The sequence below is a fragment of the Scardinius erythrophthalmus genome, assembly GCF_964197995.2.
Source record: "Scardinius erythrophthalmus genome assembly, chromosome: 11".
Lineage (NCBI taxonomy): Eukaryota > Metazoa > Chordata > Actinopteri > Cypriniformes > Leuciscidae > Scardinius > Scardinius erythrophthalmus.
The window spans coordinates 40057484-40075709 of NC_138231.1; the positions used below are offsets into that span (position 1 = coordinate 40057484).

General features: G+C 35.4%; 1 protein-coding gene across 2 annotated transcripts in view; it reads right to left on the reverse strand.

Moving 5' to 3' along the window:
- Window positions 1-555: 555 nt before the first annotated feature.
- fndc1 (fibronectin type III domain containing 1) overlaps window positions 556-18226 on the reverse strand; it is a 40763-nt gene continuing 23092 nt past the window's right edge. For both annotated transcript variants that reach the window (XM_081379544.1, XM_081379543.1), the window contains 7 exons: window positions 12925-13161; window positions 7765-7873; window positions 2317-2396; window positions 2204-2233; window positions 1765-1926; window positions 1429-1551; window positions 556-1312 (listed from right to left, as the gene is read on the reverse strand). In XM_081379544.1, the coding sequence (XP_081235670.1) occupies window positions 1197-1312; window positions 1429-1551; window positions 1765-1926; window positions 2204-2233; window positions 2317-2396; window positions 7765-7873; window positions 12925-13161 (857 nt within the window). In that variant the 3' untranslated portion in view covers window positions 556-1196. The remainder of the gene's footprint in view (window positions 1313-1428; window positions 1552-1764; window positions 1927-2203; window positions 2234-2316; window positions 2397-7764; window positions 7874-12924; window positions 13162-18226) is intronic.

Consider the following 18226-nt stretch of genomic DNA (forward strand, 5'->3'; position numbering starts at 1 on the left):
CAATAAAATTTATTGCATTGCGTGTAGGAGGAAAGGACTTTCTAGGTATTTGTAATTTTGGAAGTTATAGGCTTTTAAATGTGTCAGAATAAAGGGTTATTTCTAAAACACCTCATTCGAAATAGATTTAGAAAAGGAGGATAAGTTATTACCACCTATTATTATGTGGAAAGCCCACCACAGTTGCATGACCACAAACACGTACGTTTCAATCAGAAAGAATTCAACCGTTCTTGACTGTGTTCTGGATATATAAAATGCATTAAGATGGTGACTGTAATATTTCCCTGATTTGTATTCTTGTTTTTTTTTTTTACTCTGTTAATACATTGTACACATAACAAAAATTAATTGTAACTTTGTTCTTCTTCTAGAAATGTAGCAGTGTGGGTCTTTAAAGAAGGTGTGATTTGAAAAGTGATTCGCAGTAATCTCAATATAATTAATATAAAATATAATTCTTTAAAATTACAATATAATAAATCACAGACTTGGTGTGTAATGAACAGAAGTCTGTGGCACCTTATTATTCATCAAAGGGAGAAGAAGATCATGTTACATTTTCTCCATAGCACCTTTATTCAAATCTGAACCTTCCTGAGCAAATAAAAATAGTTTTTTTTTTCAATCTGCCCTAATATGGGCAATACTTCCATGCCAACTTTTGTTTAAAAAGAGGGTAATACAAAAATGTAAGAGTACAAAACCTCAGCAAGTTATATAAACAACAGCAAACATCACTCAGATAAAATTGTTACATCATTGCAAATGTCATATTTTTGTTCTCAGACATTTCTAATTCATTTGATCCTGTGCTTTGATACTTAACAAGCCAACAATTAGTGTTTCTTTGAAGTTACTGTAAGATAAATATTCCAGGTGAAGTTGAATGGGAAATAATTACTGATACAGAACACATGAAAATAAAACACTGTTAATAAACTCAAATACACATGCTGCAATTTCCTCATATACAGACTGATTTTTTTTTAAAAGTGCTTGATATCGTATGATACGTAGAAATATTAGTGTTACTCAAAGTACTATATTCCTTCCATCAGAAGCAGATGCTATATGATTTAGGTTTGTTTGCCATGGTGAGCAATAGTTCACCTCTGTGATTGGCTGGTAGATATAGGAAGAGAACACGTGGTATGTGATTGCCTGTGGAAATGTCCTCTTGGAGTTTCCCCCTGTTACCACTTTCCAGGGATTGGAACTCCACATTCATACCAGCCAACGAAAGGATGTGGTGTGCGCCTGCCAATGGCCCCGAAATTCACTGGCTCTTGTCTGTATGAGCGATAATATCCTGAAATCCACAAACGGCATCATGTTACAGTGCTGATTGATCACAGTGAGCAAACACAGAGGTGACATGAAGATTTGAGGCTTCAAGTGAAGTTAAACTACAGAGCGTGCTCGTACCTTGAGCTGTGGGTAGGTTGAGGGAGAGATTGTGTGGTCCTGTCCTTCCATCTAAATAGGAGTCCACAAACTGGCAGTGGTCCTCTCCGTGGCCAAATGTATCAGCGACGCTGTAGAATGTTTCTGAAATGGAAAACACTCGTAGCTTGAGTATCCCTCAGGACCCAAACCTCAGACAGCGCGTTGTGTTTAGCTGAGGGAAACTGTGGTTTGGATTGGATACTTCCAAGGCTTTAAGGCCAGCACTCCATAAAAAGACCGCTTCATATTACCGACACACTAAGCACTAGATCAAAGTTTTAAATGTATTATGTTGTTAGAAAGGAAGGTCAGTACCTTTCAGTCCATCTCCCATGAAGATCTTATAGCGCAGTGAGTTGCAGAGGACGACGCCTACAAACTTCCTGTACCAAGTGCGCTTGACAAACTGACTTCCTTTACAGGAACTGTGGGCTGGGTTATATCTGAATGAGAATGGGACCCAGATGGGCTCCCCACCTGGAAAGGGAATGAATGTCAATAACAAAGAGGTCATCGCATTTGAAAATTGTCACGAAAAAGGGAACAATGGTTCTTATAAAAAGACCTGCTTAGATCAGCTGTTTTTTGCTAGTCAGTGCAAACAGAGCTATGCTGACTTAAAACCTAGCTTGATTTGTACAATCATTTCTGATGAAGATGGTTGACCAAAGTAATCTTTAACACCAGCACATCAGCATTAAAAAAATGCTAGTCTTTTTAGCACAGGAATAATGTTTAATGATGTATCTCTTACCTGGGGGTCTCTCTATGAGCAGGGGATCATCTAGATTAAAGAAAACACAAATTTAATTTGTGCTTTTACAATTTTTTGAACCTATATGTGGGTTCAGACTAGAGAAGACTCACCTGACTCTGTGACGTATGTTAAAGTTTCACTGAGTGGCCCCAGTCCAAATATATTCTTTGCTTGAACTTTGAAGTAATACCTATGAACAAAAATGAGAACATACACGTATAAAATCTGTCAAATTTACAGCATGGTTTGCTTTCATGAAGAGACTATTTTTATGAAAGCATCTTGTATGTACATCTAAAACTCAACTGAACACTCGTAACTTAACTTACAGTGCGACCATAAGGATTGAATGACAAGGGATGGAGGGAACTATAGTAAAAGGGCAAGAAAATGAAAAGAAAGAAAACAATTTTAGGAAAAGTAAAGGAAATGAAAACAAAAGGGAATGAAAATTAAAAGAAATAAAAGGAAAAAAAGAGCATTGAAATGAAAGAAAAACAAGAAAAATGAAAAAGAGGAAGAAGGTAGGAAAAGAAAAGGAGAAAGAAGAAAAGAAAGGAAGGGGTAGGACAAATAAAGGAAATAAAAATGGATAAGAAAAATAAGAAAAGGAAAATGAAAAGAGGAAATGAAAGGAAAGAAAAGGGGTAGGATAAATAAAGGAAAAGAAAACAGAAAATGGAAAAGAAAAAAGGAAACCGTTAAGAAAACTGAAGATGAAAATGAGAAAAAAAGAAAAAGAAAACAAAAAGAACAGAAATGAAAATAAATAACTGAAAAATGACAATGTTGAAGAGGAAAAGAAGTTGGAATATAAAAAGAAAAAAAAGGAAAAGGAAAAGGAAAGGGCACAGTTAAAATGTGCATTTATAAAATGCATGAGAGGAAATGATAAGATAAGAATGAGCCTCTGGCTAAAAGAAAAGGTTGAAAAGGAATAATGACAAGAAGAGGCTGCATGTCAGAGAGGGTGAGCGAGAGAATAACACATCAACATGGAATTTCCAATCTGACAAAACCTCTTTGTTACAAATACCAGACCAAGCACTTATTCTGACTCTGGCACATTCTTTACCTCTGAGGATAAAATAGACAAGCAAAGAAATTAAACCAGAGAACTGTGATGAAGTTCAAGGGGCTGAGCTAACGGCACTGTTCTGCCTGTGAGAAGCTGTTCAGTAAGCTCAGGCTTCACTTAGTTTAACTCAGGACCCGTTTAATGACATAAAATCAGCACTGCTGGATCAAATTAGCACAGCCACGTGGAAACTCTGACCAAAATAAAGAGAAAATGGACAATTACAGTCAAACCGCCAGAGGGAGAGTGGGGAGGGGGCCTGCCATATTTCAGTGAGGATGTGTGTGTCCATGTGCAGTTTTCCTTGTCCTTTTGACCATATATTACTTAAGAATGTGTGGATGTGTGTCTTATTTTTCCTTCTTCTTTTGACCATAATTCCTCATGGAATTGATGAAAGCTCCAGTCTCGATATGCCATCCAAGTGGTTTGTCATTGTTGCTTTGACTAAGAGGGAGCTGTTATTGTCCACAGTGTGGGCTATTTACCTAGATCTAAAAGCTATTGCAAATCATTCATAAAACTTATCAACACTTCATGCGTGAATTATAAAGTTGTCAGTCACTGAGCTCGGCTGAGAGGCTAGAATAACAGAGGCTTCTAAATGAATCCCAGGGGACAATAAAAACAACTTCATCCTTACATTCCACATTTGATGTATGAACCAAACATCTGTAATGAGTGGATTTGCATTCAAGTGTTTTCTCAAGGTAGTGATGGAGAGAGTGCATCTGCATGCCTGGGAAAGTGTACAAAACAAATGTCAATCAAACCTGGGGTGTTGCACACAGCTGCATGCGTTTATGCATGTGTGAGTAACCAGCGTGCAGGACTACATGAGATCTGCAGATGATTTTTGCATGATTTTGAAGCAAAATCTGTTCTGGGAGTACTATACTTGAAAATCAGTGTTCGAATTGAGGGGGGGCTGGGGGGGTCCGGGACCCCCCATAAGGCCCAAAAAAATTATCTCGGGGGGTCCCCTGGTTTTTCATTAAAACTAAAATAATAGAAACATAATTTATTAGGTAATATATTTATTTTGAATCAAAGTATTGCGCTGCCGCTCCCATTAGAAAGTAATTCAAATTAGATTTGCGTCTGAAAAGACGCTCAAATTTATAAACAGATACATTTTATTGATCGTGCCATTTATACGCCAAAAACAGTTTTGTTTGTTTTTTGCGTGTAAATGATACGCACTGCAAACCCCTTGGGTAGGATTAGGGGTGTGTAGTTCATGTGTATTACACGCCATAAATTGCGTATCATATGCACGCAAAAACTGTTTTTTGCGAATAAAGGGTACGAAAAATAAATTTCGTGCTATAGATGAGCACTTTCACGAGAGTCTGGCAGAGTGAATCCTCATTTTCACCTCACGATGACGGTAAGATAATATTCTCTCTTTTATGATTGTTTGGTAATTTAAAGATCTGAATAGAATTTCAGCATTAACGCTTGTCCGGGACACGTGCGTGTACGTGTTTTTTAAGGGACAAGTGAAAGAGAATTGTACTTGCCCAACCGGACAAATGCCCTGATTAAAACAATTTTCAATATCAAAAAAATAAAATAAGAAATAACGTAGGCCTACTCGGTTACTAACGTAACCTCAGTTCCCTGAGAGTAGGGAAAGAGTAGGCTATAGAGAGTAAAAATTAGGGAAAAAATGCCCTTTATAAAGATAAAAAAATTATTCTGATAAGAGTGTTTTCCAACAGTGATGTAATGAAACATTGACAATTTAAGTTTGAAGGGAGGAAAGTCTCTGCTTAGACTGGATAATTTTGACAAAAGAAGAACTTTTATTTTAAATAAATCTTAATTTTAAATCAGCCTACTTCAGTGTGATATTTTATCATATTATCATGCTTAACACTGAGAATTTGAATAATTGAAATGTGATGATCAGATGCAGATATCTAAATCAGAGAATATCATATAGGTTTGGGAGGTTGGCGGGTGGATTATTTATTTTTAACAGCAGATTCGGGGGACTCAAAGTGCACCAGATTAATGAATTTATCTTTAAAATGTACAAAATTTTCTTCCGGGGGGGCATGCCCCCGTACCCCCCTAGATGTACCGAGCTCAACCCACAAAAATACTGTGGGAAACAGTTATATGATGTATTAAATTATATTTATATTAAATATTATATATAAGTTATATTAAATATATGATTTAATTATCTTATTAAAATACATGATTGGGATTTTAGCACCAACGCCTCATTTTGAGCCAGGAAAAATCCGGATTATTACAATAGAAAAGTCTTTGTTCATCAATTATGCACAGAGTTAATGCTCAGCTGCAAAAACGTGTTCTGAAACACTAAAAGTTAAGTAAATGAAATTATAGTATTATATGAAAAAAATAAATGAAAATATGTATATTATTCGTTTTGGTTTTTTTTGGAGGGCGGGGGGGAACCCCCCAAGAGCTTTGACACAATTCGAACACTGTTGAAAATCATAACTGAACAGGCAGAAAACATTTAATAAACAAACTCGCATAAGGGATGTGCAGAACTTTCTGAATGGCGGGCGTTTCAATTTTGTGGAAATCTGTGGACCAGCTCGTGGGTGTCGTAATGCACCGCTGTTGCTGCTTGGTGAAGAAAGCATTTAGAAGGGTCTGGTAGGCAGAAATTACTTCACATCCTTGGAAAATGTCCAGACAGCCCATAAACACCTCCTTTATCTACTGCTGCTCAAATGTGTTGGTAGGGGTTTACAGTGTCAAAGTGAGAGCAGCATTCGGGTGAAATGTTCAGTGAAATGTGCTTGAAATTGAGGCTTGGACAAAACAGGGAGGTATGGAGGACCAAATCTGCAGAAATTAAAAATAGATAGAGAGACAGACAGACAGACAGACAGACAGACAGACAGACAGACAGACAGACAGACAGACAGACAGACAGACAGACAGATAGATAGATAGATAGATAGATAGATAGATAGATAGATAGATAGATAGATATAATGAAAATAAAGGAATAAATGTCTTGATAAAACATTTTTAATTTAATTTAATCCTGAATGTATTTTTATATTACTTATTCCTTTATTTATTATTTTCTGTATTTATTTTTTTAAATTGCTTTTATTTGTTTTAACTTTTAATTATGTATTGCTATTTTTTATTATTTTTCAGCATAAAATAGCAATTTCTTTAGTAAGTGAACTCACTTACGCTTCTGTTTTTTTGGAGGGTGAGGAGAATAATTATTTATTATTAAATAATTATTATGGCTCTCAGTCTAAAAGATTTGATTTCAAGAAGACTAAATAATACACCTTTGTGTAATTATTAGATCAGGCAGTTTTGTGTGGATGAAATGTATGCATCAGTCCCCTACTCGCTTAACAACAACAATAACTTATGTACACTACCGTTCAAAAGTTTAGGGTCAATAATATTTTGTATTGATTTTGAAAGAAGTCTCTTATGCTCACCAAGGCTGCAGTTTTCTTTTAATCAAAAATACAGTAATATTGTGAAATATGAATTACTCTTTACTATTTTAGTATATTTTAATTTATTCCTGTGATTTTTTAGCAGTCATTCAATATCATTCTAATATGCTGATCTGGTGCTCAAGAAACATTTCTTATTATTATTAATGTTCAAAACAGTTGTGCTGTTTTTTGTGGAATGGCGTGATTTTGATGAATAGAAAGTTCATAGAACAGCATTTATTTGAAATTGAAATCTTTTGTAAAATTATATATGTCTTTACTGTCACTTTTGATCGATTTAATGCATCATAAAAAATAAAAAAATAAAAAGACGAGATTTGATGATAATTAAATTTCACTATAAAAAAAAAAAATGCAAATTACTTTTGTCAAACTTCCTATCTGGGCTTGATTGATCAGTTCCAATCTGCTCCAAAGACTCAGAAATCACACAGGACAGAATGAAACAAATATGTCAAACTGAATGGATGCATTAACGAGTTATGACACAATATGACAGCCCTACTAATTATATATTAGTCCCTTGCTCCCATGACTAAACCTGTCTTTTATTTAACATATTCAATATGTTGAATATCTTAGATCAGTTATCTTGTCAGAGATGGACTTAGCAAAAGATGTTTGGAAAAATGTACATCACCACAACTATTCCTAGATGATGTTGCACAATAAGGGGAAAATGAATTACCCATTCATATAAATTTATGTCCAATAAAGGAAGTGGAAATGATTTTGTAGCTTTGTATACCAGCAAGCCTTCAGCATATTGTTGGATTAAGCATGATTTAGGAAGGCTCCCAAAAGATCTCCATTGAGAACACGTTCCAGTTTTCTTTTTGTGAGCCTTTACATGCAAACTCCTTTGTATTCAATTGCAATCATTGCAGACAATAGAAAACACATGAATGAACATACAAAGCATGTAAAATAGTGAATGGATTGATGGGATATTTTTTTATCTGTGTGCAAGAGTCCTGTCATATGCTGGATCGCACCTGGAATTGGGCTTGAGGTTTTCAACAGGAAGGTGTGTTCCACTTGAGGGTCTGGTTGACCATCTGTTGTTTAGCACATCGTCGTAGGATGCACTGTGTACCATGTAGCCTATAAAAGAGAGAGAGAGTGAACAATTAACCCTTGTGCATCCTTGAGGACATTTTTGGCTTTTTCAGTTTTGTTTTTTTGATCACTTTGCCTGTGTTAATGCTAACTGCATAAAATTTGGCACGGGTGTGTATTTTTATTGGAATTTTACTATTTCATCATAATTTTCTTTAAAAAATCTATTTTGCACTAGTTACACAAAATACTTCCTCTTAGGACCTTAAGGACAAAAATGTCCCCATTGAAACCCATTAAAACTGCATTTTTTAATCCCTGTGCCGTTTAACTATAAAATGATGCAATCTTTTTTAATAGGCTTTCATTCTGTTGGCAAGGCTTCAAAATTGACATTTTTACCATTTTTTATCAGATGGTGCCATTTTTTCAGGTTAGGCCTATAAAGCAAATACTCATTTTTTTCCAGTTTTTCGCTTCGGCATATTATAGAGCCAACTGGATAAATTATGCAACGATAATTGTGTGGGTTTGTTGGTATGGATGTCTAAGTGTGGTTGGTATGTGTGTTATAAAAAAAAAATGTGTTTGTGTGCATGTGTGTGCTTGTAATATTTGAGAGAGAAAAACTCAACTGCAAATCGAAAATTCAATCACTGTGTTCACCAGTGGAGTTTTGCTGGCATCCAATGGGGAAAGTCTGGTACTGCGCCCAAACAAAATCTTACTGAAAGCTCATTTTTTGAGATATCATCCTCAAATTCGGAACACAACCTGTTTAGATTTATGGCTTTGAATTTATATCAGTTTTAGAGTTCCAAATGTTTCATAAAATATATATTTTATATAAAATATTGATTATAATGTTCATAAATATTTTTCATAAACTTAAACTTCTATAACATTTTTTTGGTTGCACTTTTTTTCAATTTTTTCACTTCAACAACAATCTGCCAAGGGTCTTCTTTAAAATGAGACCAAACTTAAGTATTTGCTCCCAAGCATAACATTTTTATGAGAGTTTTTTTACTTGGACATTTTTGTCCCTTTTGGACCTATGAGTAAGTTTTTTTTTTTTTTTTTTTATGTTAACTGCATTAATTTTGGCACAGGTGTCTATTTTTATTGTAATTTTACTATTTCACCCCCATTTCATTTGAAAAAAAAAATGTTGCACTAGTTACACAAAATACTTATATATATTTTATATAAAATATTGATTATAATGTTCATAAATATTTTTCATAAACTTAAACTTCTATAAAAAAAATTTGGTTGCACGTTTTTCACTTTTTTCACTTCAACAACAATCTGCCAAGGGTCTTCTTTAAAATGAGACCAAACTTAAGTATTTGCTCCCAAGCATAACATTTTTATGAGAGTTTTTTTGACTTGGACATTTTTGTCCCTTTTGGACCTATGAGTAAGTTTTTTTTTTTTTTTTTACTGTTAACTGCATGAATTTTGAGCTATTATAGAGCCAGTTGGATAAATTATGCAATGATAATTGTGTGGGTGTGTTGGTATGGATGTCAGAGTGTGGTTGGTATTTGTGTTATAAAAAAAAAGGTGTTTGTGTGCATGTGTGTGTTTGTAGTATTGAGAGAGAAAAACTCAACTGCAAATAACAAAGCCAATCACTGTGTGACCAGAGGAGTTTTGCTGGGATCCAATGGGGACAGTTTGGTACTGCGCCCAAACAAAATCTTACTGAAAGCTCATTTTTTGAGATATCAACCTCAAATTTGGAACACAACTTATTTAGATTTATGGCTTTGATTTTCTAGCCGTTTTAGAGTTCAACTTGTTTCATAAAATATATATTTTATATAAAATAATATTCATAAATAATTTTCATAAACTTAAACCTATATAACTTTTTTTTGGATTTACTTATAAAAAAAATTTAACTTCAGCAATAATCTGGCAAGGGTATTCTTTAAAATGATACCAAAGTTAAGTCTGTGCTCCCAAGCTTCAACTTTTTATGACCGTTTTTTGACATGGACATTTTTGTCCTCTTTGGACCTATGAGTAACTTTTTTAAATTGATGCACAAGGGTTAAACCATAGACTAAATGCGAGAGATTCAAACAGATTCAAATAAATGAGCATATTATGTCATGTCTGTGCAGGGATTCTCCAATATAATCCTAGTTCTTCATTACGTCATGGAAGGGCTAAACTCCTGCCGAGGCAGCAGGATGTATATAAAGCATGTGTGCGTATTTTCCATCATTTAAAATGAAAGAGAGAGGGCAGTGCAGGAGTGAAGCTTTATGAAAGAAGGGAGGATGACTGAAAAAGTAAATATAAAGTAATATAAATGTTTAAAAAAGGAGATTATTAAAAGAACAAGGATCTGTTAACAATTTCAGCTGTTGATAACAATCATTTGTTAACTTTACATACACTACCGTTTAGAAGTTTAGGGTCAGTAAGTCTTTGAAAGAAATCTTATGAACATTTATTTGACAAAAAAAGTTTAATATATTTAAAAATGTAATGTATTCCTATGATAGCAAAGCTTAAGCCATTACTACAGTCTTCAGTGTCACATGATCCTTCAGAAATCATTCTAATATGCTGATTCATGAATCTTACCAATCCCAATTTCATGTGGTAGTATAAATATGTATAAATACATATGTTGAATTTGTAAATGTATTAATAGTAAATATAAATGATTTTAGGTCTAGTAAAAACTGTGTAAAGCAGTATAAAAAAACTGTGCAGTAACATGAGATTGCATTGTAAAATTTTATTCGAGAGCATGTGGACTTTATTTTTCATGTGTCGGAAAAAGTTGCACCATTCATCTAAGCAACTTTATCAGTTGACTGTTGGCAGGGAATCCCCTGCACTTCAACCTCCTCACACATCACATCATGACACTAACAGTGGCTGTGGGAACTGCTTCCCTGTATGTGTGAATCAGGATGAAACTGTCAAGGTCAATAATGTGGGAGCAGTGTTATATATTGCTTTGTGTTTAGAAATGCACATTAAATGAAAACCAGACGGGATGTAAGACAATTCAGCATACTACACTTATACAGATCAGGGTACTTCAGCATGTGGTATTTCAGAGCACAATCTTGCATCTTATTTACAAACCACACACAATCCATTTCAATCAATTACTGAACAAGCCAAAATAGTGCATCATAATTTTAACGAAGCCATCCCAACACAGCTTCTTTCTATTTTATGGAATGTACCAATTCACAAATGTCAGCGCTGTTTGCCTGCCACACTTAAAGGGATAATTCATCCAAAAATGAATATTCTCTCATCATTTACTCATTCTCATATTGTTCCAAAGCTGTGTACATTTCTTTCTTCTGTTGAACACAAAAGAACACATTTTGAAGAATGTTGGTAACAAAACAGTTTTGATGGTCACTGACTTCCAATTAATGGATTATGTTCCACAGAAGAAATAAAGTCATACAGGTGGACTGACATGAGGATGAGTAAATGATGACAGGCATTTTCAATGTTGGGTGAACTACCTCTTTAATGTTGTGCTATTCCCACCCAAGGCAAGCATGCAGTTAATTAGCAATTTGCATAGCTGGTTTTCTAAATCTTCAAGGGCCAGTTGTTCAAAGGTAAACTGATCGGATTTTGGTTATTGGATTGGATCAAATCTTGAAAATGGGTTGTTCAAAATGGAAAGAAGGAATCTGAAATCAGATTAGATCACGGAATCCAATCCTAGTTTTAATCTGGATCAAACCTTCAGTTTGTGTTGTTCAAAACTTGTCAGTAGGATTTGAATAACTTTGATCCAAAAAAACAGGATCATCCTGATCCCAACAGGGGGTAGGATTTCAAGGTGGATTCCAGGAAGAAAATGTAGTAAAACTTTAAAATTGGTCAAATAATACATTTGGATTTCCAAATCCGGATCATTTTGATCCAGATTAAATGTTTTGAACAACTAGCCCCATATGATAAAATTGTTGTTGACGTGTTACAAGGTGGTTGCAGCAGAGATGAAACAGGATCTAACTACAGCAGCTTTATTCAAAAACAAACTCAAAACTTCACCAAACACAATCTCAGGAACATGAACAGAACAACCAACTAAATGCAATGTAGAACTGACCAAGAACTGATAGAAACACAGGGCTTAAATAGACAGCAAACAGAGGAACTAATTAACCAGACACCTGAACTGAAACTCACATCAAATCAAATCAGTAATCATGGAAACAAACAGGCTGGGGGCGGAACTGAACTAATTAGCAGATTAACCAAACACAGACAAGAACAGAAATCATGCTGGGCTGTAAATCTTTTTCAGTGCTGCTATCAAATAGACTCATACATGATCCATTTGCTTTTTTGGGGATATTGGCCTACGCACTGTCGAATGAGAAACCAAACATCATAGACTGATATTGATTGGACTGGGTTTTTTCATACATATCACTGCACCTTTGGTATGTTTGAAAGAGCTACTGAGGCCTAGTCCACACATACACAGGTATTTTTTTTTTATAAACAAAGATTTTCCTCCTTTGTTTAAAAAAAAATCGCATCCACGTGAAAACACAAAAACACGCTATGAAGGGTTGTCAAGAGCATTCCAAACCAGCCAATCAGAAGCCTGGAAAAAAGGTTATTACCGGTTGCGGTTCCAATGTCACAAGCCAATATTTCCAGTTTCACCATCTACACGACCACACAGCAACTGGAGTTTCTAAAAATCTTCACCCTGGCAGGAGTTTTCAAAAAAGTGACCGGATACTGCATTTGGACGAACAGACAAACCACATAGAAAAAGCTGCGGTTTTGAAAATACCCGTGTTCGTGTGGACAGGGCCTGAAACTCAGTTCTAAACAAAACCACTTATCCTGAGCATATAAGTCACAACTCTGAGAGTAAAAATCAAGCCTTCAAAAGTTAACAGTCAATTCCTCAATTGTGATCTAAATTTGTCCTAAGCCCGATTTCCAAACATTAAGATGCAAAAGAAAGCTTGTAATTTTATTTTTGCTATTTTGTGGCGAAGCTTACAGACTGAAGTCAATTTTCACAGTATCTTTAAATAATAAAAAAGGAACTGCTATAGACTGTCACTCACCAGACACCATGTCATCTTTCAGTGGAAGTGCCCAGTCCAAAATCACGAAGGAGTGACAGCCCTCCATAGCAACCACAGTGACATTATGGGGCTTGTTTTTGGGTGGCTGCTTTTGATTGAATGATTGTTGGTCCTTCTCCATCAAGTCTGCTAAGACATCCACTTGCAGGTACTCCAGAGCCTCTGTGAGGGAGCAGGGAGCTCCAGGGTCCTTACGGATGTAGTTTACATAGGGAGCTGAGAGCAGGAGGTGAGAGAGGAGAAAAAGAGAAAAGCAAAAGCTGTGAATTGAGGAATTAAGGAAAGGCAAATACAATTTCACTACACTAAAAGTTTTTATTACAGATTATAAGCATTTGACAATTGAAGTGAACATCTGAATTTATAGCATTTGGTTTCCCCCCTGTTGCTTTAATGGCAGCAGCACAAGTTTGTGTAAAACCTGAAGATCATGTTTTCCGGCATGATCTGAGATTATCTTGAGCTTCACCAGAAACTATTTGAACGCATAAAGAATCAAATAATCAAATAGAAATAGTGAACAATCATACATTTTTATTCTTTATTTTGCATCATAACGTTTCTTTGCTTTGAACTTTTCCCAGATTTTCAATTTATTATGTATACACTACCGTTTAAAAGTTGGGGGTCATTAAATAAAAAAAAAAATATATATATATATATTTTTTTTAAAGATGCTCTCCAAGGCTGTATTTATTTGATCAAAAATACAGTAAAAATATTAATACTGTCAAATATTGTTTTCTATTTGAATATATTTTAAAAAGAAATGTATTTCTGTGATGGCAAAGCTGAATTTTTAGAAGCCATTACTCCCGTCTTTATTGTCATATGACCCTTCAGAAATCATTCTTTCATAAATAATTTTTTATTTTTATGCTGAAAACAGGGAAACTTTTTTTTCATGACTTTTTGATGAATAGCAAGTTCAAAAGAATATAAATTTATTTGAAATAGAAGTCTTTTGTAACATTTTAAATGTCTTTCCTGTCACTTTTGATCAATTTAACGCATCCATTCTGAGGAAAAACGGTAGAGTACATGAATTGCCTTTGGCTTTCAATCTGTATGTTTTATTAGGTACAACTAGTAATACAAAAAGGATTGCAAAACATCCATGGACGGTCGTGCAAACAGACAACAAATAACTTGGAAGTACCGTTCAGTAAACATTTCATTTCTGTTATGTTGTTTGCATTAGCTTGTTGTCCTAGTTTAAGAATGTACCCAATATACGCTTGCTCGTGGTTGCAGACAATAAAAGCTTCCATTGTTGATATTTTGCTGTAGACTTTTTCCTGTTGGCTCAGTGAAATTTTGTTATTTCTGTCGGTCCACACAGTGCCAGCTGGATCCACAGCTGTGAACACTTCCAGAAAGCCCTGTCTGTTTGGGCCACAAGATTCACACCTGGACCTAATCAAAAGCTCCATGTGATGTTGAACCCTGATACAGAACAAAAAACACACTTCTGTGCATGTGCCTCCGCAGTGACCAAATGAGACCCGCACACAAAAACAAGCTGCATTGAGTGCACTCGTTACGGGTGATAAAACGAAAACCACAATACAGTGTGTGAAGAGGAAACCACTGATGGGGAGAAAAACTGAACAATGCATGCTAAGAAGAGTCAAGATGTAACTTCCAGTACATTTTGATGTAGTTTTTCATACGCACAGAAAGTACTGCATTCACACCTACAGAAACAGTCGTCCACCAAGGTGGGAGCAAACACAACAGGAGCAGCGTGAAATATAGTGGATTTTTTGGCGGATCTGGAGAGCAGAGAACACCCTAGCATATTAAACCCATAAATATTAAAAGACACGTCTGAGGTTTGGGCCAGAAGGAAGACTCTCTCAGCTGATATCAGCACATTTAGCTCATGTCGTTTTATTTAGGGCGTCTATCTTGACATGTTTCTCTGTTTAAATGGCTTGCATATGTGTAAGTATGTGCCTGTTGTGCAGCCCTAAGTCTGGAGTGTCAGGATTTATTTATCCACGCATCGAGGATAAGACATTTTACCAAAGAGTTGTGTTATCTGTGTTCCTGGAGCTGGTTTTTATAGGTATAAAGCTTGTTTTGATCAAGCCGGACCTGGAGATGTTGATGTTGAAGTGCTTCTGCTCAATCTTAGCTGAGCTATATACTGGCTCTATCATTCTAATGTAATGACCGCTTCCTCAACTCAGTTTTACTCTTGTACCCATTAGTAATACTCTCATTATGAGGCCAAATCCTGTAGCCACTGCCACATGCAGTATTTCTCTACAGGCACAGCTTGGTTCCTTGGTTCTTTTAATAATCATACTTTTGAATTTGAAGAGCTCAGCAGTGCTTCTGGCTCCAGTGGTCTAAATGGTGTTCTGCTGGGCATAGCCATTTTCTAATACTGCAATATAAATGCATTACAATCACCAACCTAGGGACCATTGAGGGCCTCCCTCATAAAACAATGAAGAGTTGGCTAATCATGTTTTTCTCATTCTTCTGCTGTTTTCCTATGTATCTAGCCAGAGAAGTTGATGTCACATTTCTGCCAAGACAAGCACATTAGAGGAGCCGTGAGGAGTTCTTGGATTGCTGGCTAATTACCAAAAACAGAGCGTAGGTAGTGTGACCCCTGTCTTTTCAGAATACATACATTAAAAGAAGTGCACCTTAATCAGTGATACCTGACACCAATGTGCATTGTTAACCATAGATTTTAAACAGTCAATAAGGCTGTCAATCAAAAAGACATTTCAAATTAATAACATATATGACTAAATTAATAATCCCATATAAATATTTAATTTCAGTATATAAATACCAATATAAGACATTATTGTTGCAAACAAAACTACTGATTAGACATTTGAAAACGTGGCTATAGAAGCCAATATATATATATATTTGAATATATTTTATTGTTATATGTACAGTATGAGCTTAGATACTTACAATAGCAAAGTGAACTTCCCTACTGCAAGTGCAATACTGTAAAGTCAGTGAGGGCAGAACTAAATTTGCCTGATCATTAGCCAAAGCTCCAGCTCAGCATAACCATTTCTGAAATTCATCTGGCAACTGGCACAGTCTCTGCATGCAAACTGGACCTGATACAATGTTCCAGAACTAGGTGTATAGCTTGTGGAGATTTAAGTTCGGAAAGATGGAGTCTGTTGAACCTGATGTTGAAAGGCTATTACAGTCAGTCTTGGTAAAAACTTGAAAAAGCTTGAGTCAGGTAACATAGGTTGAACACAATTGCATTATTTTATACAATTGCAATGTTTAAACAAATATGAATTATTGTTTGAAACAATATCCTAATAGCCTATATCCGATAAAAAAATTGGGTTCTTTCTTATTTTTCTCATTCAGGCACACACCTTTACCCTAACACACACACACACACACACACATACACACACACTGGGTCTTGGAGTATTTGGGAAGGAAGCCCAAACCCACAGACATTCAGCTATAATTTATAGAGCGGAGTCTAAATACTTTCACTCAGGCATTCTCCAATATTTCCTACAGAAGCTGCCCACATGAAACAACCTGAGAGCCTGTAAAGTCAATGGCCTCTAAAATGGCCTCTACCAACACATGATATGTGGTATTTGTTGCGGACATGAGGGTTGACGAGGTTAGTTACACTCTAGCCAAATCGGAGAGACCTCTGAAAGTAGAAGGTAAACTTAGAGTAACATGACCCAAATGGGGAGGCTAAAGGTAAATATATCTTTTTGTTTTCCTTTTTACAATACATTACCATTCAAAAGTGTGGGGTCAATAAAGAAGGATGCATTAAACTGATCAAAAATAACAGTAAAGACATTTATGACATTTCAAAGGTTTTCTATTTCAAATAAATGCTGTACTTTTGAACTTTTGAAAAAATGCATCAAGGTTTCCCCAAAAATATTAAGCATACTATTTCATTGATAATAATACATGTTTTTGTGTGTGCACCAAATCAGCATATTAGAATGATTTCTGAAGGATCATGTGAGACTGAAGTAATGATGTTGAAAATTCAGCTTAGCCTTCACAGGAATAATATAATACAATATTATGGTTTACTGTATTTTTGATCAAATAAATGCAGCCTTGGTGAACATAGGCATCTTTCAAAAACTGTCAAAAATATCTTACAGACCCCAAACTTTTAAACAATATTGTACACGTTTACTAGTAACTTCTTGATATGGCACAATTTTCACAACTGTCCTGGAGGTCAAATCACATGAATGTTAGCTTATTTTGTATGATAGACCTTGGCAATAACATTTGTTACATATCTTGATATTTTTTAGCTGGATTGCATTCATACCTTCATTTCAGTGTATTTTCAGTGTGACTGGATTGCATGATTCAAAATTGGATACCCTTTGCAAACCCTTTAGTAAAGGATGTTAATGGGTCTAGAAGCGAAGAAATGAGGTGAAAAGTTTAAAAGCGCTCTCTGTTGTGAGAGAAATCAGATTCCAAGTGTAATAGAGTGAAATAATTTGAAGCGGGTGAGATAATCACAAGAGCGTGTGACTGTTGTCTTTTTCACACTGCGAGAGCAGAATAATGAAAAGAACTTGCAACACGGGACTTTAACGACTCGGTCTGTCAAAGTGACATGTTTATTTACAGCATAATCTCATTTATTACTTGTGTAGCCGAATGCGAATAATGAAAACATGTTTGCATTTACATCTTCATTAAATGTGGTCAAAATCTGTCCCAGACACCTCAGGATGTAGTTTCTGTGTTGCGATCACAATCCGATCAAACTGTGTTTTGTGTGTATTTACGGATATTTGGCAATTACTAAAAATGCATGTTAATGCTAGGTGTAAAAGCATACAAACACACAAATTGATTAGGCTTAAGGAACCAACAATTTTAGCAGTGATACAAGTTGGGCAGCTACCCAGAAGTGTACGAGCTGAGACAGTGCACAACAGTAGAATATATAGTGCAATGATAATCATGGAACCTTTGTAATCATTTTGATTATGAATTAGGTATTCAAGTGCTTACAGAGGAGTTGTCTCTCTTTTGAAAATTTTATGAACTTGGAAAAGCATTCCACTACCGAGGGACAAGAAATATTTGCATATAAATCCTACCTAAGGTCAGCTGTATGCACTATTTTATTTGCTGCTTACAAGCATCACCAAGGGAATGAGCTGCATTTGTAGGCCAGATAAGTTTCCTACACATTCACCATTCAACTCTCCAGTGCCTCACATCTACAGGAAATGCTGTGGTGATTGGAAAGAAATTAACTGTG